This window comes from Saccopteryx leptura, chromosome 10, assembly GCF_036850995.1.
Source record: "Saccopteryx leptura isolate mSacLep1 chromosome 10, mSacLep1_pri_phased_curated, whole genome shotgun sequence".
NCBI classification, from domain to species: domain Eukaryota; kingdom Metazoa; phylum Chordata; class Mammalia; order Chiroptera; family Emballonuridae; genus Saccopteryx; species Saccopteryx leptura.
In genome coordinates this window covers 58,163,465-58,187,322 of record NC_089512.1, presented here as the reverse complement: position 1 = coordinate 58,187,322, position 23,858 = coordinate 58,163,465, and the positions used below count along the sequence as shown (strand labels likewise).

General features: G+C 49.0%; 1 protein-coding gene across 10 annotated transcripts in view; it reads right to left on the bottom strand.

Annotated features, from left to right (window-relative positions):
• Positions 1 to 23,858, bottom strand: part of CACNA1D (calcium voltage-gated channel subunit alpha1 D) — a 355,364-nt gene that overhangs the window by 48,385 nt on the left and 283,121 nt on the right. For 5 of the 10 annotated variants that reach the window (XM_066352103.1, XM_066352110.1, XM_066352102.1 and 2 more), the window contains 9 exons: positions 22,472 to 22,559; positions 21,788 to 21,895; positions 21,646 to 21,698; positions 20,100 to 20,246; positions 18,092 to 18,293; positions 15,874 to 16,032; positions 14,374 to 14,484; positions 5,162 to 5,245; positions 4,624 to 4,707 (listed from right to left, as the gene is read on the bottom strand). In XM_066352103.1, the coding sequence (XP_066208200.1) occupies positions 4,624 to 4,707; positions 5,162 to 5,245; positions 14,374 to 14,484; positions 15,874 to 16,032; positions 18,092 to 18,293; positions 20,100 to 20,246; positions 21,646 to 21,698; positions 21,788 to 21,895; positions 22,472 to 22,559 (1,036 nt within the window). The remainder of the gene's footprint in view (positions 1 to 4,623; positions 4,708 to 5,161; positions 5,246 to 14,373; positions 14,485 to 15,873; positions 16,033 to 18,091; positions 18,294 to 20,099; positions 20,247 to 21,645; positions 21,699 to 21,787; positions 21,896 to 22,471; positions 22,560 to 23,858) is intronic. The other 5 variants (XM_066352111.1, XM_066352106.1, XM_066352108.1 and 2 more) reach the window with 2 other exon arrangements.

Genomic DNA, 23,858 nt, shown 5'->3' with positions numbered 1-23,858 from the left:
AGGCACCTTAGAAGTGCCTGGGCATCTTGGACAAAATCTGATGGCTAGGGCCTACCCCAAAGATTCTTACTTATTGATGGGGGAGGGTGTATCTAAGCTTAGGGAGTTTTAAAATCTCCCCAGTGATTCTAACTAACATGCTGCCAGAGCCAAGAACTGCAGTCCTAGCCAGCATAGAGCTGGGCACCCACACCAGCTAATTCCCTTTAGGTCTGGATTGGCCATACAGAGTGGGACCACTAGAAAGACCCACATGGCCTGTCACAGCTGAGTGGGTTCTTTGGAGGGTGATGAGGGTTTAGAACTTGGATGCAAAGAGATTGGACTCCACCCCCAGCTTCTTAACAAGGAATGGAAGAGGACACTCTGCTGGACTCCTGGGGTCAACCACAGAACACCCCCAGGGGACATGAGATTGGGCAAGGACTCACTTCCTCGGCAGCTTCCAAAGACAGCAGGTAGGGACTGCATGGCCACTTTTTAACAGAAGGAATCCCTGTGTAATCTCAGGGCCAGGACTAAGTGACCTCAGCAGCTCCTTCCAGCCCTGAGATGCCACATTCTTCAGCTGGGATCCCTGCAGGGAGATGGCCCTCAGCCTCATGAGGCCAAACTACATGCCCAGGCCAGGAAAGCTCCTTAGATCCCTGGGGCTCTGCTGATATCCCTACGGGGCTCTCAAACAGGCTCTTGAGATGCAGGTTCATCATCAGCCCCCTGCAACTATAGGAGCCAAACAAACTCTGAGTTTCCTAAGTACGATCAAAGGAATCAGTCTGAACTTTCTGAATGAATTCCCATCTTTCTGGAAAAGCTGAAAGGATACAGTTTTTCAGTTCAGACAGGAAGCAAACCAACATGCCAGAACCAGTTAACCTGAGGTGTCATGGAGAACCCAGTCTTTGAGGAGAGACCCCTCTGATGACTTCTGACCTGGAATGTAATATCTTTGGGAGAGAGGGCTTCTGCATCTGGGATTGTTGAGTCTGTGCCCAGAAACCAGCAACCTGGTCCCTAGGAAAGGGTGATCATATGGAATGGAGGGCTGATCCATCTGACTGTGGGTTCAGAATAAGAAGTTGATTGCAACTCTTGGCCACCTGGTCCAAACTGGATACCCTACAAGTTAGGAACAATTCTTGGGTCCCTGGGAGTGGATTCTCTACAGACTTTAGACATGTTCTTTGTAAGTAATAACAAGGCAGACAAGGCCTCCGAACAAGTACTCTGCCCCTCGACAATAATGATAATGGCAAAGCAACCACTCCCAGATTAGGGAGACAATGTTGCTGGGTCATTTTGCAGAAAAGCAAATGGGCTTCTAAGCGGGAGCAAAAGTGAGCCTACCTGTCATCATCTGACATTTTAGCAGCTTGGTGATGTGATGACCAAAAGGATACAGACGAGTCCATGAGAGCTGTCAAACCATGGTCAGTGCAGGGTGGGGCAGGGGAGGGGCAGCAGGATGGAGAGGGCTGGGTGGGTGTGCAAGCAGGACAATGGACAGGGCCATCCAAAATGTTTCTGCAAAGATGGTAAACACAAGCTCGATTTCTCATTTCCAGGCCAGATCACTCGTTCTTGAAGATCATGCTGGCAAGTCACAGAGCCAAGCACGACTGACCAAGACGGCCTCGGCTCAGGCCCCAAGCTGGAGACAGTGAAATGTGGAGCAGGAAACAATTTAGATGACCATGATCAACAGCATGTCCTGTGAAACTCAGTGAAAACCAAAGGTGCGGAAGCCAAAAACAAGTATACAGTCTTTAAAGTGCTTTTGCTTTAATGACTTCACCGTATATATGTTTATATATACTTGCCGCTACAATTTTCTAAAAATAAAACCAACATGAAAATTAATTAGGCAACAGAAAATAAATATGAACAGAGGTTGGGGAAGAGAGCACAGCAAGTTAATATTGCAAATAATGATGACGTATGGCAGCTAAAAACAGCCAACAGCGGACCAAGAGTGCTCATGCTCAGCTGACCCAGGAGCTCAGGGGACAAGGCCACTATTGGACATGATGTATGCTATTACCTGGGGGACTCAGTGTGTATGAGTGGGGGTTTGTAGGAGTCAACAGCCCTGCTCAGATAGCTAAACCATCAGAGATTAAGAACACTCAGTCTCTTTCATCTCTGTGCCTCTCCAAAGCTTCACCCATGGCCTGAGGATTCTAGATGTCCCATAAACATCTTGAAAGACTGAATAAATGAGAAGGTAGCCTGGAGCGTTCGTTCTGCACTGAGGCCTAGCAGAGAAATGCTTGGTACTCTACTGGCGTAGGGCAGAGAACTGGGATTACTACCGCTGAGGAAGCTTTGGTCTCAAGTTATGTCTGGCCAGGGGAATGGTCACTGACTGAACAGAGAGTATGGGAAGGATTACCAACGGGATTCTGAAAGTCTGACTGAATGCCAGGAATTGGCCCAACGACAGACTGTTTCCTACAGATACCCTAGAGTCAAATGCTAACTAGAAAACTTAGTGTGGGCTTTTGTAGACTTGTTTCTTTGACTAGTGAGAAGTGAAAGAGGACAACACTGAGACACCGATTAGCCAGGTTGGACCAGCGGGGACAGGTGCAGTGGGCTCCTACGCTGAGCAGAGGGTCAGGCAGCTGGGAAGTTGGGCACATGCTATTGCTGAATGAGCTAGTGCCCCACCCCGCCAGCCAGCAGGGGGGCCCGGCATTGGAGAGCTGGCTTGTTCACTTAGTGAACACACATTGGCCACATCCTGGTACCCAGAAGCTAAGCATTTACACCGAACACCTGCACAACACTTTAAGCACAGAGTGCTCTAGGGAGACCTGCTGAAACTGTAGTTTATTATATTTTCATTTCCATTATAGACCATCTGACTTACATAAGTGTCTCTTCCAAAATTTTCATTGAAGTATACTTTGATGTAAGTTATAAACACTTTCCACTTGTACGGTGATTAAGCAGGCAGCTGTGTGCTCATGAACTCAGGAGAGAGTCCATGGCAGCTGATTTAGGGTCCTGCTGTTCTTCCATTAGCATCAGATTACTTTATAACCAAGAATAATTTATATATTATGAATGGCAATTTTAGAGCTGACTTATGGAATATTTCACATGAAGTGGAGTTATTTTAAGTCTAGGCTTATGGAGGTTAAGGGATGTGAAAAATCACTTTTGTACCTCGTATAGCAGGAATCTGAGTGTCGTGAGGCTTAAGTCACACCTTCACGCACATAGTATGTCTTCACTTACTAGTACATGGAAAATTTTACAATAATACCTTTGTACCTCCCTAAGAGTTTGAGTTTTTTAGCAAGTATTTTCACAAATATTCATATCACTTTATCACAACATACCTACGAAGCAGGGAGAACAGGTTTCATCTCCCTCACTTATCTTAGAAAGAAGCAAGGCCCAGATCCAACACATGGTTTTCGTCAGGGCTAGGACTGCCAGGCATCGGGACTGCCCGGCCGGTGGCTGTACCGCCTTCCACACTCCAGAATCAGCCCAGCCCCTGAGCTGACGGCACAAAGGGATCTCATAGTCCTTATTTGACACAGGCTGTCTGGGCACCAGGATGGAGCATACAATCCTGCAGATGTCAGCCTGGCAAAGTGTGGCGGCCCCTTCCCAGCCAAGTGTGGGGAGGAACTAGGCTGGCAACACAGAGCAGGAAGCCAACACTGCACACTGGTCCTGCCCCATGCTCTGCTGTCCCTGCAAAGGGCTCTACACAACCTGGTACACACGCTGGACACCCACTAAGACTTGCTGATGGCCTGGGACAGATGAGGTGGGCAAGGCCGTTTCTGCCTGCCACAGGCCCATTAGTCTAAGCATAGGTAAGACCCAAGAAGAGCTGGTAGGAGGTGGTGCTCCCCTTTCTCAAGCCTCTTAATTTTAAAGAACAGTTCTCAGGATGCCTTGTAAAGGGGAGAGGGGATTGTCGTTTCACCCACTAAGCTACTTGTTCCTTTATCAAAGTATTTAACTGAGTGCAACAAAGGAGTACTGACTCCCTCTGATCTTTGCTATGCAGTAAGCCCTCCTTCCCCTGGTCTGGGACAGTTTTCAGTCTGCTTCACATTTGGGGAGCTAGGATGGGAGATGTTCCCCAGTGTCACTAGTCAGGCTCAGCAGACACAGGGGACAGGAGAGGACATGAGCAGCCACGGCCATGTGCTCAGAGTATGACGGGGGGGGGGGGCTCCCCATGGCTTCACAGAACCACTGTGGGTACTAGGGTACGTGTTCTGAACTCCACTTTATAGCATAAAAAACTGAGGCACAAAGCCAGTCAGGTGGCATGCCCAGGTCACGCTGCTGGTGAGTGCTAATGTTTACATACTCACATAATTAACTCCTAGCCTTTAACATTTTAACAAGATAGTCTATTAAAATAATATTTTAGTTCTAAACCAGTAATTCTACATTTACTTCCCACTCTCTTTCAGGAGAAGGGAGTGGGGTCAGAGTGGGGAGACCACAAAAGGGTCTCAGTCTTTCAAAAGACATATGTGCCTGTGTTTCTAAAACACCCAGAGATCCCTGGGCTGGGGGTTTCTAGTCTCCTCTACATTAGACTGAACAAAAGCAATTACATTGCAGGACACAGAGTTTGCTACTTACATTCACTTCAGTTATAGCAATATCAACGACGCTACCAACAACAATTAAGGCATCAAAAGTGTTCCATGCGTCGGTGAAATAGTGCTGTTAGGACAAGCATTCAGAAGCCACAGAGGAGGAGGCACAGAGGAAAAAGAGAAAAGGACAGTGTTATAAACAGGGAGCGTTCTAGCACTGGGCCACCCGGCTACTTGAAAAACCACCCTAAAACAAACATGTTATAGACACACCACTTTGGATAGCACTGCTGACACAGAAGATGAAAACAGTTAGAGCCTATCTTGCCCTGCCTACCAGTGACTTGGGTAATGCTTGCTGCAAAACAGTCCTCCAGAAGGCAGCTATGTCTACAAAGGCCCAGAATAAGGCTTGACCTTCAAAGGGCCCTTTTCCGCAGCCCTCACTAGGAAATTCCTGGTTTTAGATAAAGTGAAACTGGGGTCTGTGACTTGTCCAGGTGATGCGGTGCAGGCAGGGAGCAGGGTGTGCACAGACAGGACAAGAGCGGGCAGCCACAGGCGGGCGGGCGCATACTCACGTCGGCTTCGCTGAGGGCCACGTCTATAATGCTGCCGATTACGATGAGGGAGTCAAACGTATTCCAGGCGTCACTAAAATACCCCTGGACAGAGCAGGCAGGGGGCAGACATGTATGAGCACGTATGAATGAACCGCCACACAGACTGCATGGGGACACATCCGAGGCCCCGCAGCACCCATGGCAACCAGGTGGGGTGGGAGAGCCAAAGGGAAGCAACAAAACTGTCCACAGGTGGGAAGGGACACAAAGGATGTTGTGCACCTGCATGTGTTAGAGAGGCTACACACACACACACACACACACACTCACTCACACTCACACACACAAATACACACACACGTGCATATATGCACACACGCGCACACAATGCAGACCCATGGCTCTGAGAAGCATCAAACCGAGCAGAATATCTGCAGGACAGAAGGAGGCATTTGGCAACTCTGCCCTGACATCCAGGGTGATAAGCCCAAACCCTCACATACTGATGGGAGAGCAAGCCCCTCTGACTCCTTCCACAGGGACCCCAGGCACCCCACTCCCTTCTCCTCTGCACTTAAAGAGCACTGTGGTCAAGCATTCCACATGCTTCCATTTCTGTGCCCTTACACAGGGTGTGCCTGTCCTCTCAGTGTTCTCGGTCTAACAGGACAGAGACATATGGCGTGGCTGATAGAGACAGGCACAGTGAGGCACACAGGTCCACGGCACAGAGTCAAGACAGAGATGCTCGCTCTGGGTCATGAGGGTGGGGCCTTGTGGGGAAGCCAGGGCAGGTCTTACCGAGGAAAAGAGAACTGATGGATGACGAGGCTGCTCAAGGGCTCCCACTACCATCGAGAAAAGCCCCACATCGCCAGCACACTCCTCCCCTCACTGGCTCTAGCTCCCTCCCTCTCTCTTCACCCTCCAGGCTAGGAGGACTCCTTTCCATCTGTCAGAACTTACTCAGCCCAGAGCTGTTTCCTCAGGTCCTCATATCTTACAATTCTGAAGGTACAACATCCCCATGAGTGTGACCTACAAATCTATATGCATGTGCCATTCATTCTACTGCCTTTTGTGCCTGGCACAGAAGGTGCTAAACTAGTGCCTATTGTCTCCCAACACCTCCAGGAAGGCTGAGATCTGGCAGGGTGGTGGGTAGTATTACAGAGAGGCTCCCAGCTGCAAGGCCAATGTCTGTCAGTCCCAGCTGCAAATGTCTATAAATTCCACTATGTCTTTCTAGAAAGTCAGAACATGTTTTGGAAATAAAAATTCAGATCGGAGTAATATTAAAAAATGAGCCCAGTGTGCTCACCACTGGGTACACTTCAAACTAGATCAAGAAAACCAGAACAGGAGGTACTTTGAAGTGTCAGGTCCCATGAACTTATGATCAAACGCAGGCCCAGAGGAAGCCGCTACAGAGCCCCAGCCTTCTATGACACGACAGTCAGCTTGGACATGCTGGTGGTCCTCATGGCTGGACAGGGATGCTTGTTCCAGTTACTGTCAATCACTCCAGGTGCACATGTGAGGGAGTTATGACACTGACTGATGATTTGGGTTTTTACACAAATTCATCTTAATTAATGTATTTCCCACCCAACTGCCATGACTTCTGATCCCAATTCTTTACCTGTCTCTTCTCGTCCTACAATCATAGTGCCTCAGTCACATGATATCCTCATCAACTGCCACCCACCCAGCCCTCTATCTCAGTCCTATAAGAAGTAAACAAAACAAGTTCACCTGTACCGACTCTGATGACCTGTGTACCCAAGTCTACTGGGAAGGTAGACTTAAGAAATACCACCCTACACCTTCTGGCTTTTCTTCTCGTGACGCATGATTGTTGGCTGGCCAGGCTGAGGAGAGACGGGCCCTTCGGAGGACAAGTGTTTACCAACAGGCCAGTCATGCTGGTCAGAGTGAAGAGCTTGTGCCATGACATAAAGGAACACAGAACTTCCTTCATCAAGGAGGGCTCAGACCAAATCATCAGCATCATCACAGGGTGCACTGAGTGCTGCTGTGGATGTCCCCAGGTTGTAAGGATGCAGATTCTCTTTGAAATGGTGCACACTGTTAGGAATGGGCAACAGCCAGTAGGCAGACTACATTCAGCTAGTTGGCAGACTATGCTCTGAGGGTCAGGGCATGTCCTTTCCTTTGTAGGATTAACAGCAACTCAAAAGCTAGAGTGTGGTGATCCTTCCCCGCTCCCTAGAGAGGAACAGGTGCTTTAATAACACCCTTGGTCATCAGTAACAGCTGGGCCTCCAGCAGACACACAGAAGGCCAAGCACTCGTCCTCCTCTCCCATCCTGGCACACAGACAGCCCCTGGCCATGCCACCCTGCGCTCTGCTCCCCCCATTACAGTCCGACATTAACCTGAGGCCAAGTCCATGACCAGGGTGCTGGGTGCCAACCCATCGTTTACTTTGGACTCTACTCTTGAACAGATCCTGTCTGTCCAGAATGATCAGTATTCGCCTTTGGATCATTCTCATTAGCCAACAAACTGTTGTCCCATGGGGCCACCGTGGCCCATGATTCTGTATAAAATCACTTAAAATCAATGTGAAGGGCTTGACATCTGGGGTCCTGAAACTCTTTGGCAACCTCATCAACACTCTCTCCAGAGGATCCCTCACACTCAAACCCTAGAGGCTGACACCCCTAACCCGACAATGGCAACAGGAGGCTTGAGTTGGGGCAGGTGGCTGGCGTCACTGGCTCAGCTAGGTCCAGGGGAGGCAGAAAATGCCAGCCTGCCCTTTCTTCCCACTTCCTGTTTTCCTGTGTAGTAGCCTCCTTTGTAATAAAATCACTGTCAAGTGAGTATGACTCAGTCCCCCACCCCTTTCTCACCGAAGACTGGTATAACCAGGAAATCAGACACTAGCTTCCAACAGAGGGCCCATCTCCTTCTCTCTGAGCCATTGACACACATTCTCTTATAGCTGAATTCTGAGGCCTGGGCCCATCAGGTGGAACCAACAGTCACTACTTGCACAGCCAGAGCCAGCCCTTATATTATTTTTTGCCCCACTTGTTTAAAAAAACCAAGTCAATCAGCCACTTGCAATAACATCTATTACCTAGAAATAATTCTGACTCCAGAAATTTAAAATCATAAACCAGACTAATGTGGGCCTTGGGGCCAGGCAACTCCATTATTTCCAAGAATTCTGTCTCCTGCCCAAATGCGGGGCCTTGGAAGCAGAGCCTGGCACTTCAGCCAGGATGTTGCACAGCCTTGACACAGTGTGGGAGAGTTTGTGGAATGGCTACATGTGGGAAACAAGAAAAGCAGCCAAGTCCAGGGTCTCTGACTGCCAGAAGTCTCTCGCTCTCTCATCTGCAGACCTGAAGAAGCCTTTACAAACGTCCTGCTTTGCTGTTGACCACGGCAGCCAGATCACTTACCAGTTCCTGCCAGGGCAGCATTTGACTCAAGATATGACCCATAATGCCAACTTTTCATAGAAACTGTAGCTGGCAGCTTTCTAACCAGCATAAATAAGCCTTTTCAAAGGCCAAGTGAGGGTTTACAGGAAGACATATTCACTTTTGGCCACTCTACTCTGCCCAAATATCCTGTGATAGGAAACCAGGTACCCTCTTGGCGTAAGAGGCTGATCTTGCCTACAGGCTCATCTACTTATTCCTTTCTTAGTTCCCCAATCATTTTTTGTGTATGTGACAGAGACAGAGAGAGGAACAGATAGGGACAGACAGACAGACAGGAAGGGAGAGAGATGAGAAGCATCAATTCTTTGTTGCAGCATCTTAGTTGTTCATTGATTGCTTTCTCATATGTGCCTTGATGGGGGGCTACAGCAGACCAAGTGACCCCTTGCTCAAGCCAGCGACCTTGGGCTTCAAGCGACCTTTGGGCTCAAGTCAGCAACCATGGGGCCAGTCTATGATCTCACGCTCAAGCCAGTGACCTCTGGGTTTCGAACCTGAGTCCTCCGTGTCCCAGTCTGATGCTCTATCCACTGCGCCACCGTCTGATCAGGCCATTCCCCAATCTTTACTGAGTACCCAGCTGGTAGCAGGCATCATGTGAGACAAAGAAGACCCAGCCTGTGACATCAGCTAGTGGAGGGGGAGACCTGAGGTAGCAATGATGATGCTAATGAACGATAAGCACATAACAATACAATGCATAGGGAAGAGCTGACTCTGGCTGGTTGGTAGAGACAGTGTCACAGAGGAGCCAATATTTCAAACACGCCTTGAAGGATAACAGGCAGAAGCATGTGCCATGGTAAGGCTGAGCATGTCAACAGTTGGGGATGGGGTGGGGAAAAGGAGTGATAGAGAGAGTGGCTGGAAATGAGGCAGAAATACCAATGGGCCAAGGTTTAGCAGAAGACTCTGAACTTAGCCTAAGAAAATTATATTTCTCATGTAATAGGTGGCCAGTACCAGAATTTTGTTGGAAGAATGACACAACCAACTTTGGGTTTACAAGGGGAGTATGAGGAAGACAAATACAGAGGGGCCGAGGCCAGAGGCAGAGAGATGACCTAGCAGGGAGGGAACTCAGAAAGGAGGAAGGCAGTAGAGATTTGGATGATATAGAGGGGCCACTGAAGCCCTGGGCAGTTACCCATTCTACCAGGAGAGAAGGGGACTAGGAGAGAATTTTGAGAAACCCTAACATTAAAGGCTGAGCCCATGAAGAAGTCTGACATAAAGTTCTAGTTAAGAAGAGGAAGAACGAGACTGTTGTCATTAAAATAAATCACCTAAATTATATGTGACCACTGAAGAACTGAAAAAAAGAGTATGAAATTTTCTTCCCAGGAGGTAGAGCATGTCCTCCAGGAAGAATGCCATGGCTTTCGTAATAAGCCTGACTCCTGCCAAGGACCCCGAGGCAGGGAGTGCTGTCCGGGGAGGCGGATAGAGCCACATGACCTGTGTCCACTGTGCATCAGCTCTGCACATAAGCATGTGGACAGCACCAAACTCTCCCTTCCTTCCCCAAACCTAACTACTCTTTACTTTTGCCAAGCCCAAGGGGCTAGGCGGGTAAATTAACTATTTTTGAGGTAGAAGGAAGATCCAAAGACTTTATCGCCTAAGACTTAGGAACAAAGTGTGGCTCTCTGGGGATGAACCCACCATGACCAAGGAAGGTCACCTGGCTCAAACGTGTGCTAGACCAGTGGTCCCCAATCCCCGGGCCACAGACCGGTACCGGTCCGCAGAGAAAGAATAAATAACTTACATTATTTCCATTTTATTTATATTTAAGTCTGAACAATGTTTTATTTTTAAAAAATGACCAGATTCCTTCTGTTACATCCGTCTAAGACTCACTCTTGACGCTTGTCTCGGTCACGTGATACATTTATCCATCCATCCATGCCGCCCGTGCGCTCTGCTCCTACAATCATAGTGCCTCAGTCACATGATATCCTCATCAACTGCCACCCACCCAGCCAGTCCGTGAAAATATTTTCTGACATTAAACCGGTCCGTGGCCCAAACAAGTTTGGGGACCACTGTGCTAGACCAACCACAAGGGTGACATCTAGAAGCACAAAGAAGGAGCCTCAGAAAAGTTAGAAGTGGTCTTCTTGACTGCAGGAGCCAGTACTTTGGAAAAGACCCTTCTCTGCTCCCTCCTTAGAACAAGAGATTTCATCAGAGAATTCTAGTGACTTCCCCAAGGAGTGCTGGAGAGGAAGGCCCGGGGGGCCAGGCTTGTCTCTCACCGAGAGGAAAACCCCAGGGCTGCGTGGCCAACTCCACGTCAAAAGCAGAGCCTAGAGTGTGTGAGGTCAACTCAGGACAGTGGCTTTCCCTGGGGAGCTGAGAGAATACACTCAACAGCCTGCTTGTTTTGCCCTAATCCAGTGATTTTCAACCTTTTTCATCTCATGGCACACATAAACTAATTACTAAAATTCTGCAGCACACCAAAAAATATATTTGCTGACGATCTGACCAAAAAAAAAAAAAAAAGGTACAAATTTTTTTTTTTGGGGGGGTATTTTTCTGAAGTTGGAAACGGAGAGGCAGTCAGACAGACTCCCGCATGTGCCTGACTGAGATCCACCCGGCACTCCCACCAGGGGGTGATGCTCTGCCCATCTGGGGCGTTGCTCTGTTGCAACCAGAACCATTCTAGCATCTGAGGCAGAGGCCACAGAGCCATCCTCAGCACCCGGGCCAACTTTGCTCCAATGGAACCTTGGCTGCAGGAGGGGAAGAGAGAGACAGAGAGGAAGGAGAGGGGGAGGGGTGGAGAAGCAGATGGGCACTTCTCCTGTGTGCCCTGGCCGGGAATCAAACCTGGGACTCCTGCACACCAGGCCGACGCTCTACCACTGAGCCAACCGGCCAGGGCCAAAGGTACAATTTTGATTCATTTACACTGGCCAGCTATTGTGTTGGTTGTTGTTTTTTTATTTGACCATCTAAAGCAGGGGTCCCCAAACCTTTTACACAGGGGGCCAGTTCACTGTCCCTCAGACCGTTGGAGGACCACCACATACAGTGCTCCTCTTACTGACCACCAATGAAAGAGGTGCCCCTTCCAGAAGTGTGGCGGGGGGCCGGATAAATGGCCTCAGGGGACCATAGTTTGGGGACGCCTGATCTAAAGGAAAAGAAGTCGGTGCCCTTGACTAAACAGGTATTGCTTGTTTTAAAGATTCTTGCAGCACACCGGTTGAAAATCACTGCCCTAGTCCTTGGCTCTGTGGCTTCTCACCGCCTCACCTCTTACGTCACTCAGGCTCAGTACAGCTCTCCCATGCAGTGAGCCCGCCCCCCACCGGGAAGCACCCACTTCTGTCTGCCCACCACAGCCTGTCCTGCTTGTGGAAGCTGGGTGACCTCACCTCGTAGGTCCTGGGACCATGTTCCCCTAAATGTGCTCCTCACAGGGCCCGATGACTAGGTCAGACTCTGGAATACAAAACAAGCCCCCAGAGTCAGGCTTCTTGCTTTGCTTTAACCCTTCCTCCTACAACAGCTTCTCGCCTACCAGGAGGGTTTGGTCCAACTCACTTTCTGTATTTGAATTACAAAACAACTGCCACCAGGCTCTCCTGACAGAGAGGCTGAGGAATTTTCCTAGAAGGTGTTTTCCTAGAAGGTGTGGCCCTCACTACAGAGACTGCTGTCCAAGGGACCCTGCTACAAAGCTCCTCACAGCAGACAAAGACCTTGCCAAGATGAGACTGATGGGCCAGGTTTTCCAACCCTCTGTCCCATGTGGCCATCTCCTCACGGAGGAGATGCACCCTCTAAAACATGGTCCCTGCACCCCACTGCCCCAGGTGGGGGGGTGCCCATTGGGGGGCTGGTTGTTGACAGTGAAGAGAAGACAAGGAGAATTCAGGGAGCACGCTCAGCAGGGCTCTGTGTCAGCGATCGAGCTCCCAAGCACAGAGGTGTTATGAAAATATCTTGCTAAGTAAAATGACAAAGCAGCACAATTTCTAGCGGAAATCACTCATTTTAAAACTCTGATTGATCAGTACTGATTATACATTTTCCCTTGGTATCTCCAGTCTGTTCACAGGCCACTGAACTTCCCTCCCAGGTCTGGTTTCAGTGGTTTACTGGGCAGAGCAGTGTGCAGTAATGAGCCACTGATGCAACAAGGTCCAAGCTCACACTCACACTCACACTCTCTCTTACACTCTCTCTCACACATGCCACGGGCAAGTGAGCCTTCTCTTTAGCCTGGAACAAATAAGCTTTCAAAAACTTCAGAGCCTAATCACCAGGCAAGGGAAGGCACGGCAAGGCGTCCAGGAACTGCTCCCTAGAGATGTTCCATGTTGCATTTCTCAAGTTGTTACTCTGCAAACTTTTCTATCAGTCCAGACAAATATTACTCAAAGAAGTAGAGGTGAGAGGGAAGCAAACCAAAATCTTCAAAGGAAATTAAGATGAATTTGGAAAAGGAAGAAATGTTTCTTTGTGTAGATATGGACAAGTCACAGTAAATAACACCTGGCCATGCAGAAAGTGCCATAACGGACCCCACTGCAATCACCCCAATTGGTCACTTACAAGTGTCCTTTCTTTTGGGTCCACAAAGAGCTGATAAAGATTGCATAGGAATTAATTCAAATTAAAAAAAGGAACAGTTTTGAATTAGAACTCGTATACATCTCGAGTATGTGAAATCATCATATTGTAACTCAAGTCTGAAATTAGTTTTGTCAGATACCTTACACACAGATGAACCAATCACTGGGTCACTGAACTTGTCATTCTCTAACTCTGATAGTTTGGGGCTTTGCTAGAAAAGAAACTGAGGGTCAAATGTCCCATAGCTCATCATTAGTTGAAGATGATGGTGGTGGTGGTCACAGGAACAGGACTGACACCCACAGCCTGCGACTGCTCGTCAAGCACTTGTCTAAGCAGGGCACAGCTAGTGATTCTGTTCTCCTCACGAGCACCCTGTGCAATAGGACTACTATGTCTTCATTTTATGGATGAGGCAATTGAGGCACAGGGCCTTGTTAAGGAACTTATTTGATTTGCTAGTGGAGACAGGGATTGGATCCCAGAACCGTGTGTGCTCTGTGACACTGTTCTCTCTGCCTCGTCCACTACAGATGTTGACACTTGTGAAATGGATTCACTCCCTCCCAGAGGAGGCAACTGTACTAAGTTGTCCAGTACAGTTTTTAACACATTTCATGTCTCATTTTGTCTTAAAGTGAAATTTTTCTAAATTAAACAAAAAATGGTATGGCTATGAGAGGTCTACAGCTGTAGAACTTTCCATAAAAGGTAAAAACAATTCTATAGATCAAGAACAATAAGACCAAAGTCTTCATCCTAGAAATCGAAAAGTAAAGCCAGAGCTGAATTCTTTCTGATATAACAAGTTCTCCAGGGCTCCAGAAATGAAGCAAGCCTCCCTGAGACAGCCTGAAACAGGCTATTCTAGAAACAGAATGTCAGATTTAAAACAATCTCCACTCTACCGATTCCCAATTCTCTCCTCCCTTCTTCTTTTTCTTAGAATTGTTATTATGAGGTTTTGCTTTTGCAGATTTATTTTCCCATATGTAGACAGAGGCCCTAATCAGATTTTAATGTTCTCAGGTGATAACCCAGTTCTCGGCCAGAACAATTCAGCGTAATTCAGTAACACAAGACTAACAGGAAGCAGGTGCTTCTCGGGGGTGATTCAGCAACAGCCTCTGAGAAGTAGCTTCAGCAACTCACCTTAGGTTTAAACGCAATTACTTTCAAAACCATCTCGACGGTGAATACCCCAGTGAAGACCATGTTCAGAATGTCCATGGCGTCATTAAACATCTTGGACTGCTCATAGTGCTGTGGGTGAAGACAGAGGCACAGTTCTCAGAGGCTCCTTCCCAACTTGCAAAAGGGAGTTAGTTCCCCAGCCCTCCACTCCTTACAGGTGTCCGTCATCTGAGTGGACAGAGGGGCAACCTCCACAGTCTAGCACCCTGTCCCAATGACCCCACTGGTACTGGGAGGGCACAAGTCCTCCCCACAAAGTGCAGGGGGGCCTTGATAAAATGAGAGTGAAAGGGAAAAACCAATTTCTTCTGCTCAGGATAAAAGGAACCCAGCCCACATTCTGGTAGGGTCTATACTCAGGGCTGTGACCAGGCACAATGCAGAACCCACCCAAATGCCTAGGAATAAAGGTGGGATTTGGTTAGGGATAAACGTCTTGCCGTTTAGTTCTATGTTCAATAACAGACAGTATCATCTTGACTTCCTGCTTTCCCCTACATCAGCATATGGTCCTTCTCAAGCATAAAGAATGATTAAATTTGAGGAAAATGCTAGAAAATTTATCATTGGTTGTTTTTAGACCCATTTTCTAGATAGCACTGGAAGTAGGTTTGCTCAAATTCTTCAAGTCAGTGTGAAAACTCAATCTAGACCTTGGTCTTTGCTTCTTGTCCTTGTGCAACCAGACAATAAAACTGCTGGAAAAGCTGTTAATTCTATTAATTGCAGTGTTAATATAAAATACATAGAATTATATTAATGGTATTAACACAACTACTATACTGTAATCCAGCCTGGCCAACTGAAGTGAATTTTACTCCTTGCGACCCCTGTGAGCCAGGAAGAGCTGTAATGAGGTCCAGCTAAATACCCCATGAAGGGCAGACCTCTGCACCGCCACACTGAGGGTTCCTTGAAGACAGGAATGTGACTTATACATTGTTCTCAACATTGTGTGTTTACTCTGTGAGGGGCCCAGAGCAAAGTGCCTGAGACAAGTTACCCAGCATATACTTTGTATCTATGGCAGGGGTGATGGACTTCCCATTTGACTAATAAAGAAAGTAGGCTCAGAGGATTTAAATAACTTATGTAAGATTGCCCCACTGGGGAGGAGTCAGGATTGGAAACCCTGTCTGTGCCACTCCACACAGACAGAGCTATTGTCCTCAGCCACTTCTCGGCTCCAGGAGCCCAGGGAAGGTTCATAGAACTGAGTGCTCAGGCTTCATAGAAATGTTGCCTACATACAGTCTCTTAAACAAAAGAGCAATTCTTAAACTCCTACCGTGAAGACTGTTAGCCAGGAGCAGGACTCTGACCAAAGTACAGCCCAGACTCATCAGAAAATCAAACCCACCCTCTTGGGAGGGCCTGACCTTCCACCCTCAGATTCTGGAGCACGGGACTATGCAGAAGGCCCCGACATGGTCCCATGTTCACGGGTCACCATTTTACCTGCATGGCCAAGCAGAGTGTGTTGAGCATGATGAGGACAAACATCATGTATTCGAAAGGCGAGGAGTTCACCACATACCAGAACTTGTACTGGTAGGGGTTTTTGGGGATGTATCTCCGCAAGGGACGTGCTTTCAAGGCGTATTCAACACACTGACGCTGCAATGGCAGAAAAGAGCAACAAGGGGTCCTGAGCATGTCTACAGAAAAAGGACACAGCTCTCACCTGCTTGGAAAGAGCCAGGGCAGCACCTGCTGGCAGGGACCCAGGTCCAAGGCAACCCCCTCAGGCACCACTCTGCATCAGGGACAAAGGGCCACCAGCTCCATCACCCCTTCTGACCTTCACAACAACCTGAGGGTGACCAGATATCCCAGTCTGCCTCCATTTTACTTGTTATAAAACTGAGTCCAGAGCTGCAGACTGCCCGCCTGAGGTCTCATAGTACACAAGCAGAGACATGAGGCCTTGCCCCAGTTCTTATTCCTGCCATTACCCTACGCTGGTAGGTCACAGCTGTAGTTCTCCTGCCCACACTGTCCTCCAGGGAAGGAAGCCATGTCACAAGAGGCACAGAAATCCTCAAGAACCAGAGGGACTGAGCTCACTGCTCTCAGGACTGAGCCCTATGGCCGCTCCAGGATGGACCCACAGGAGTCACCTCTCAGGAGCCACAGCGTGTTAACTGTAAATGTCTACTCATGAGCTAGCTACATGTCCGTCTGGGCTTTTGAGGCTCAGGAACTTGTCATGTTCTCAGACCTCCAGATCAGTAATGGCCAGAGCGCTCTCCTCCCCACTACTCTGGGGCTGAGGCTGTAGCAAGCCCAGGGGGAGCCTCCAGCCCTGCGAGCTCAGCATCAGGCCCTGCTGGCGCCCAGGCCCAGACCTATTCCCATTCTTCTGCTGGGACTCTGGTTTGACTCAGACAAGCTCCTCCTGTCTGGGACCTGGCCCTGCTGTGACCTCACAGGTTGACACGGGGACCCCCAATTTGAGCAGGTTCTGAACCTTGGGTGACATCATTTCAGCTCAGGTGTAGCCTGGCCGCCCTGGGCCTTGCACTGACACTCTTCTTCCTTAGTGCGGTGAAGAGCTAGGCCAGGCCTCCCTCTGATAGGCACTGATGGGATCTATAGAAATGTTCTGACAACTCAAAGCAACGTCTTCCTACAAACCAAGTCAGCACTGTCCTCACTTTTCCCCCAGTGGGTATGGCTGCAGCCCACAGCAGGCTGTCTCACCACAGCCACTTCCCCCAGGAAGCCTGGCTGGCAGGTTGTTCTTGCTCTCGCTGTCATCACCAAACCGAGATGCTGCTGATAGAGGACCTGGGGTGACCTACCAAAGCAGAACCTCCATCTCATCATCTTTTAAGGCTGAAAGGGACCTCTAAAAGCAACTCCTAAATGCCCTCGATTTAGAGATGAAGGAGCAAACCCAGAGAGAATCAGGGACACACCCACAGGCACAGAGCAGGTAGAGCAGGACCCTGATGCAGGCTGCCTGGCTTCCTCGCATCACCTCCCAATCAGAGCCAAAGCACTGCATCTACCGGATTGGTTAAAACAGGGTACTAGATAAAGAGAGATTGGTGCCAGGGAAACCTTGGTCTCAAGCTTACAGATAGTGCCTTTTCCTGTGGTGTGATAGCATATTTCCTCCCTAGCCAACGGCTCTAATCCAGGGGACGTTTAGTAACATCTGAAACAGGGGTTGAGGTAGGAGATGGGAAAGTGCTACTGGAATCCAGTGAGTAGAAGCCAGGGATGCCGCTAAACATCCTACAAAGCACAACAAGAACTATCTGGCCTAAGATGTCAACAATGCCAAGGTTGAGGAGGTAAAAGGCGTTATCTGCCATTAGGAACTCTGGGAGAATCATTGGGTACTTTCTGTCCCTTAGCCACACCACCCTATAGGATTGTAAACTGTCACTGGTGGGTCATGCCCACAAAAGGTGACCCAAGCACTTCTCTCTGACTTCTCACAGACAGGTCTGGGGATAGATTCCACAATTACAAAGCCAGATCTATACCTGCAAACCTAACTTTCAACAGCTATGTCTCAGACTGGCTGTGAGTATGCTCCGAACAGGGCCCAAGCCCCAGGGACCGACACAGGTGGCACTTTCTCTGTGCACAGGGAAACCATCAAAAGATAAGTAATTTCTCTCCTCCTCAAGGGATAGAAGCCCAAACAGTGTGTGACTTTAACCTGATTTTTGTCCAGCTCACAGTTCTTATACTCTTTTTCTCCCTGCTCCTGGAATGTGACAATGACGAAACCCACGAAGATGTTCATCATGAAGAAGGCGACGATGATGATGTAGATGATGAAAAAGATGGAGATCTCCACGCGGTAGTTGTAGATTGGGCCGACGTTCTCTCCATTTGAATCGATGGCTTTGTACAGCAACCTGGAGCGCAGAAGGACTGGATGAGCGCTGCCACCCCGTTCGGCCCGGGAGCCCAGTCCCCGCTGCCTTCGGGTGTGCCCTTCTTCTGCACGCCACCATGGGCACTGACTGTCAGGCCTCTCCCTGGAGCCCCCCCACCCAGGCCCTGAGACACAGGCAGGTCTCTGAGGCACCCTCCTTAGTGTGAGGCCCCGCTGGCCCAGCACCTAGGTGGGGAGCACCTGGGATATATCCATGTTTGACGTTTTGAGGACTGAAACAAAAGATTTCACAAATATTCACTGACGCTTCTTCTATTCACAGATAGAAGAGCGGAAGACTATCTCATGCAGACACTGGCTGAGCTGAAAACTGCACCCTGGTAACGACAACAGCAAGCAACCACAGATTTCCAAAGAACTCAGAGAGCTTCCCCAATCTGAAGCACAAACTAAATTAAATATAGGCCCAGCAGAACTCAAGAGAAACAGGAGAAATTACTTTAACACCCCCAAGTTCAGCCCACTTGTGATGCAGATTCAACACTTCCGGGGCCTCCCCACTCCCTCCCTGGGTACAGTGTGCTACATACTTTCAAATCCATCTGGAAAGGTGGACATTACCATCACTTTCATATTATGGAAGCTCAAAGAGGGATCTAAGTGCCCAGGGTCACAGTTCTCGGAGGCAGAGCTGGGAGTTGGGCCCAGCTCCTCTGAGCCCCAAGTCTCAAACTTGTTCATGTCCCCTCAGCTGCCACCCGACTGACTAAAACACAGTGTTCGAAACCTAAGACTCAAAACCTCCACAGAGTGAAAGATCTTACTGCATGCCTCCTCTCTCCTCAGGACCAGTTCTCTAATGAACAGCCCCACCCCGCCATCCTTCACCCCATGGGCACTCCTGTAAAGATCTCCGACGCTCTCATGCATCCAGAGGCTTCTGCAAAGATCAGCCTGTCCACCTTTTGCAGTCCCTGCGTGCATGGGAAGTTGACATTCAGGACTGCATCTACATATCTATACTCTGGGGGCAGGAGCTAGAGGTGGGGTGGGGCATCAGCAAGCAGAGAGTAGCAAGGTGCCAGAGATTCTCCTTGTGTACCCTGTCACCTTCCTTCTTTCTGTTTTCTTACTCTGCCCTTCACCATCCTAGCCATTCTTCAGGACTTTATTCTGTACATCTTCAACACACCAGACCCTCCTGCCTGGTTTGATCACCTGACACACTAATTGAATTTGGGCTTTGGAAGGAGGAGCCATGTTGAGACAACTCTTTCTTCTATGGTGTCTAACAGAGCATGCCACATGGAGCTGGTATTGAAAGCGCATATTATAAATGAGCAAGTGAGTGCCTCAGTGAAAGGCAGGGCACAAGGGCAGCCATCCATGCCTGGCACATATCAGTACTAGGAATGAATGAATGAAGAATGAATGAATGAATGAACACAAGGAAGAGCCTCTTCAGTGTAACGGCAGCTTTACTGGCATAGCTACCAATGGAACCGGGCATGACAAGTACTCCTGTGGAATCCCCAGTCCTATCCAGAGATGCTCCTCAGGAGCCAGCTGAGAGCCCCCCGCCTGGGACCCATGCCACTCCCACTTCCCGAATCCAAGAGTCCCTTCAGCTGGTCACAGAGGTTCATCAGACAGAGGGGCCCTGTGAGCCAAGAAGTGACTGTTAAGTGGCCCAGAGTTGAAGTAATAGGAAAAGCCTGCAACGGTGGAGAGAAGAACCAGAGTCCCCTAAAGGAGAGACGGGTCTGCCCAGAGTACCCCGAGGCGAGGAGGAGCCTCCCTGAAGACGTCCGTTCTCTCTACTCACTCGGGCCAGCCCTCGAACGTGGAGACTGTGAAAAGCGCCATCATAGCAGAAAGGACGTTGTCAAAGTTGAAATCGCTATTTTGCCAGATCCTCTCACGGACCACAGGGTTATCAACATCCCCATCCTTGTAGAGGATGAAAAGGCCCCTAGAGAGAGAAAGAAATGTGGGCCATCTTGGCCTGACGTGGAATCAGTCACAGCTGCCCCCTATCCCACACCTCCCACACTGTGTGACGCACAGTCACACTCGGTCTGCCAGCCAGGCTGCTGACTGAGCACTGACCATCGCATTTCTCCTTTTCCTGCCGTGTTCAATCGACTCCTCGGTTCAAATAACCGTCAAGTAAACTACTAGTTTAATGAGTATTCTCCAGAGCAACTCGGCAGACACTGGCATATGCCGGATAACAGGTGAAAACTACTGAATAAGAAACATCTCTCACATGCAGTGGGCTTAGAGTGTACATGGAAGAATCAAAGCTTTGGCCACGGGGAATTGCGTACACACTGGGAAACAAGCCCAGTCCTCTTATCTGCATCTTCATCAAATTCCTTCTCTTTATACTAACAGTAGTCCCAGAGACATTTTCCCCCAGAGCCTTCAATAATTTCTGGCACACAATATTTCTCATAGAATTTCATCTCTGGAAGGAGTCCAACATCTTTATTTCACAGATGAGGAAGCAGAGCCCTAAAGAGGGAAGGGAAGGTATCTTTGAGCTGCTGCTGTGCTGCTCAACTCCAGGGGGCGCCCTCTACCCCACAGCCCACATGAATGGTGCCCCTGGAGGAGCAGAGCCATAGTTACATTACATGTGGTGCTCTCTGATGACACCTTTTGCTGAAAAGAAACCCTAAACCATTGTAGGCCACTGGACCTCATTTGTTGACATCTCAAAGGATAGGGAAACAGGGACAGCACAGTCTTAGAACTTTAAGCAGTGGTTCCCATGTCTGCCTTCACATTCTTCTGCACAGCTCGGGATTAGAGGCATGGACAGGTATTTCCCATCTCCTCTGTCCTCTGCCCGATCTTGCAAGTGGAGATGCAGTGAAAATGTGGGTGACAGGAAACCTATCAGAAGACAGTACTCAGCACCTGAATACCAGGGAGTTGAGCTCTGAGTTCTGGTTTGGGAAAAAGTTATCCATGTGGCTGTAGGGGGAGCTTGCTGGGGCATTTCCTAATTGTTATTTTAGGTTTTAGGACCATCGCCCCCATTTACAGATTCTATCTCAAACATCAAAAGCCATCTAATCATTCTTTGGGGGTTACGAAAAGCTTTGGAACTAGACAGAGGTGGTGCATATACTGCAAAGTAATTTTGCTAAATGCCACTGAACTGTAGTTTACAACTGCTATCTTCATGTGATGTGACTTTCACCTCACACAAAAACAAAAACAAAAACCCTCCATCTGTCCAGCTACGAGCTGGGTACACAGGCCTCCTGCAGTCCACGACTTCTGAAACACTAGCACAGGCGAATCCCTGGAGTCTTCCCTTTGTTCTTCCAAACCCCCACCTCTGTGTTCAGGACACCCACCTGCACTCTTCAGGGTTACTTTTGGCTTCATCTGTGCAGCGATAGAACTTTCCCTGAGTACAGAACAGACGGACAGTCAAATGCGAGCTTGCCCCATTTGAAGAGACCATCCAGGCCCCGTGCCCAAGGCACATCCCTGTACCTTGAACAACTGGACCCCAATGCAGGCAAACATGAACTGGAGAAGGGTGGTGACAATCATGATGTTGCCGATTGTCCGGATGGCCACAAAGACGCACTGGACGACGTGCTGGGGAGAGAAGCAGGGAGAGGACGCAGGGGCATGACCCGCCTTTCTTGTTTTAGCCACGGGAAGAGCTAATGCCCACCAAGACTGTCTATATGTATGTGCACTTGTACATGATTTCTTGACTTTGTGGGGCTTTGTCTTTCAGGCAGTTACCTGTGGGAGTTACCCCAGTGTATCATGGCTGCCTGGAAGAGCACCTGTAGGTGGGTCCCACCCTGCTTCCCTGCCGACTCCCACCCCACAAAAGGACTTGGGAAAATGCAAACTCTCTGACCTTTTATACAACATGCATGAGAACAGATTTAAAGACTAAAGTAAACACTGTTAATAATTAAAAAGTAATAAATGAATAGTAATCACATAAAATACTTTAAGTGAATAACAATAAAGAAAATAATAAGACTGAAAATGGGATCAACACTCAGCAAAGGTAGCTCAATTGAACAGACATGTCCTTTTCAAATGTGTAACCCACTTTAAAACCTCCCAGGCCTCAGCCCAGCTCCGGCCCAGGAAAGTCAGCAATTAGAGCTCGCCCCACCAAAGCAAGCCCAGCCCAAGGAGAGAAGCCCAAACCTTAAGTCCTTTCGCTCTGTTGATTGCCCTGAGCGGCCTCAGGACCCTTAAGACCCTGAGAATCTTCACAACGGAGATGGCACTGGATCTAAGAAAGAACAGAGGGAGGAAAGAAAGCAGAATGTGTTAGAGTTGGGTAAAACACTTTGAGATTATTACATTTGGTTTTCACTTTGCTAACACTATACAATGTAGTGGGACCCATGTGGAGCTGAGATAACCTCTTTCCAAGACTCAGAGATGCTTATGACCACAATCCAATGCACCTCCTAGGCCAGGTCCACTCACAGGCCTTGACTCAAGCATACAGCTGACCTGGGCAGAGAGGTGACTGAGAAAATTTGCCTTAAACACTAGAGAGTACTTGGCTTTTAGGCTTAAATTTCATTTGTTTGGTTTCATTTTCTAACTCTGGGGCTCTGCTGCAGTGCTTTGGTCCTGGGCTTCATTGGCCTTCAAAGAGTCCACTGTGTGATGGGAGAGATGGGAGATCACAGGCCCGTGGGGCAGGTGGTGCAGCGAGGGGAGCGTCAGCTGGGGGTGCCTGGGGAGGGCCTAGGGAGTCGACATCCAGGGGCAGTGAGGGGTAGCTAGACAGAAGGAGAAGGCACTGAAGGCCCAGGGAGCATTAGGTAGGCAGGTCCTGTATGACAGATAACTGCTCAAGTAACAAAGTAGATGGCTGAGTGTGGCCTGGGGACATGCGTGGGAGGCAGTGGGCAAGGGCAGCAGCTGGAGAGGGCAGGCACAGCTGGGAATTTATGGAAGTTGCAAAGATACTGTCAAAATGTCCAGGTGGTGACTATATGGCTCCCTCTGGGTGGTGGCGAGGTGAGGAGGGCAACTCCCATAGAGTGCTGTTTCAGGCAAGGGTCCTTAACCTTCTGAGGAGAACAGAGCCTCTCCACTCCCCTTCAGCTCAGAGGTGTACATGCATGCAGGTGTGCATCACACAGGGGATGCTGAGGTCAGCAGTGAGCGATGGTGCTTAGAAGTCGGGGGAAAGCAAGGCCGCCCGTGGGTGCTCCCACTGGAGCCTCTGCCCCAGGCCCCCGGGTATGGCAGGCTGGCAGGGTGCAGCTCAGGCTGTTTCCCACCAGAAATCTCCAAATCCCATGAAAAAGTCCTAGGGCACTGACTTACAGTCTCAGACCCCTCCTACCTAAAAATTTTAAAGGCCAAAAGAAATGGGTCATATATCTTGGAGATCAGAGAACCTTCATTATCCAAGTAGAAAGGGCCCCAAGAGGCCACCTGGTCCTTGTCCCTTCCATACAGGTGGGGAGCCAAGGCCCTGCGGAGAAAGCTAGACTAGACCTTGGCTTCTTTCACTCTCTGCTAAAAGCAAGTATCAGACAGTAATAAGCCCAACCAAGCAATGGGCATA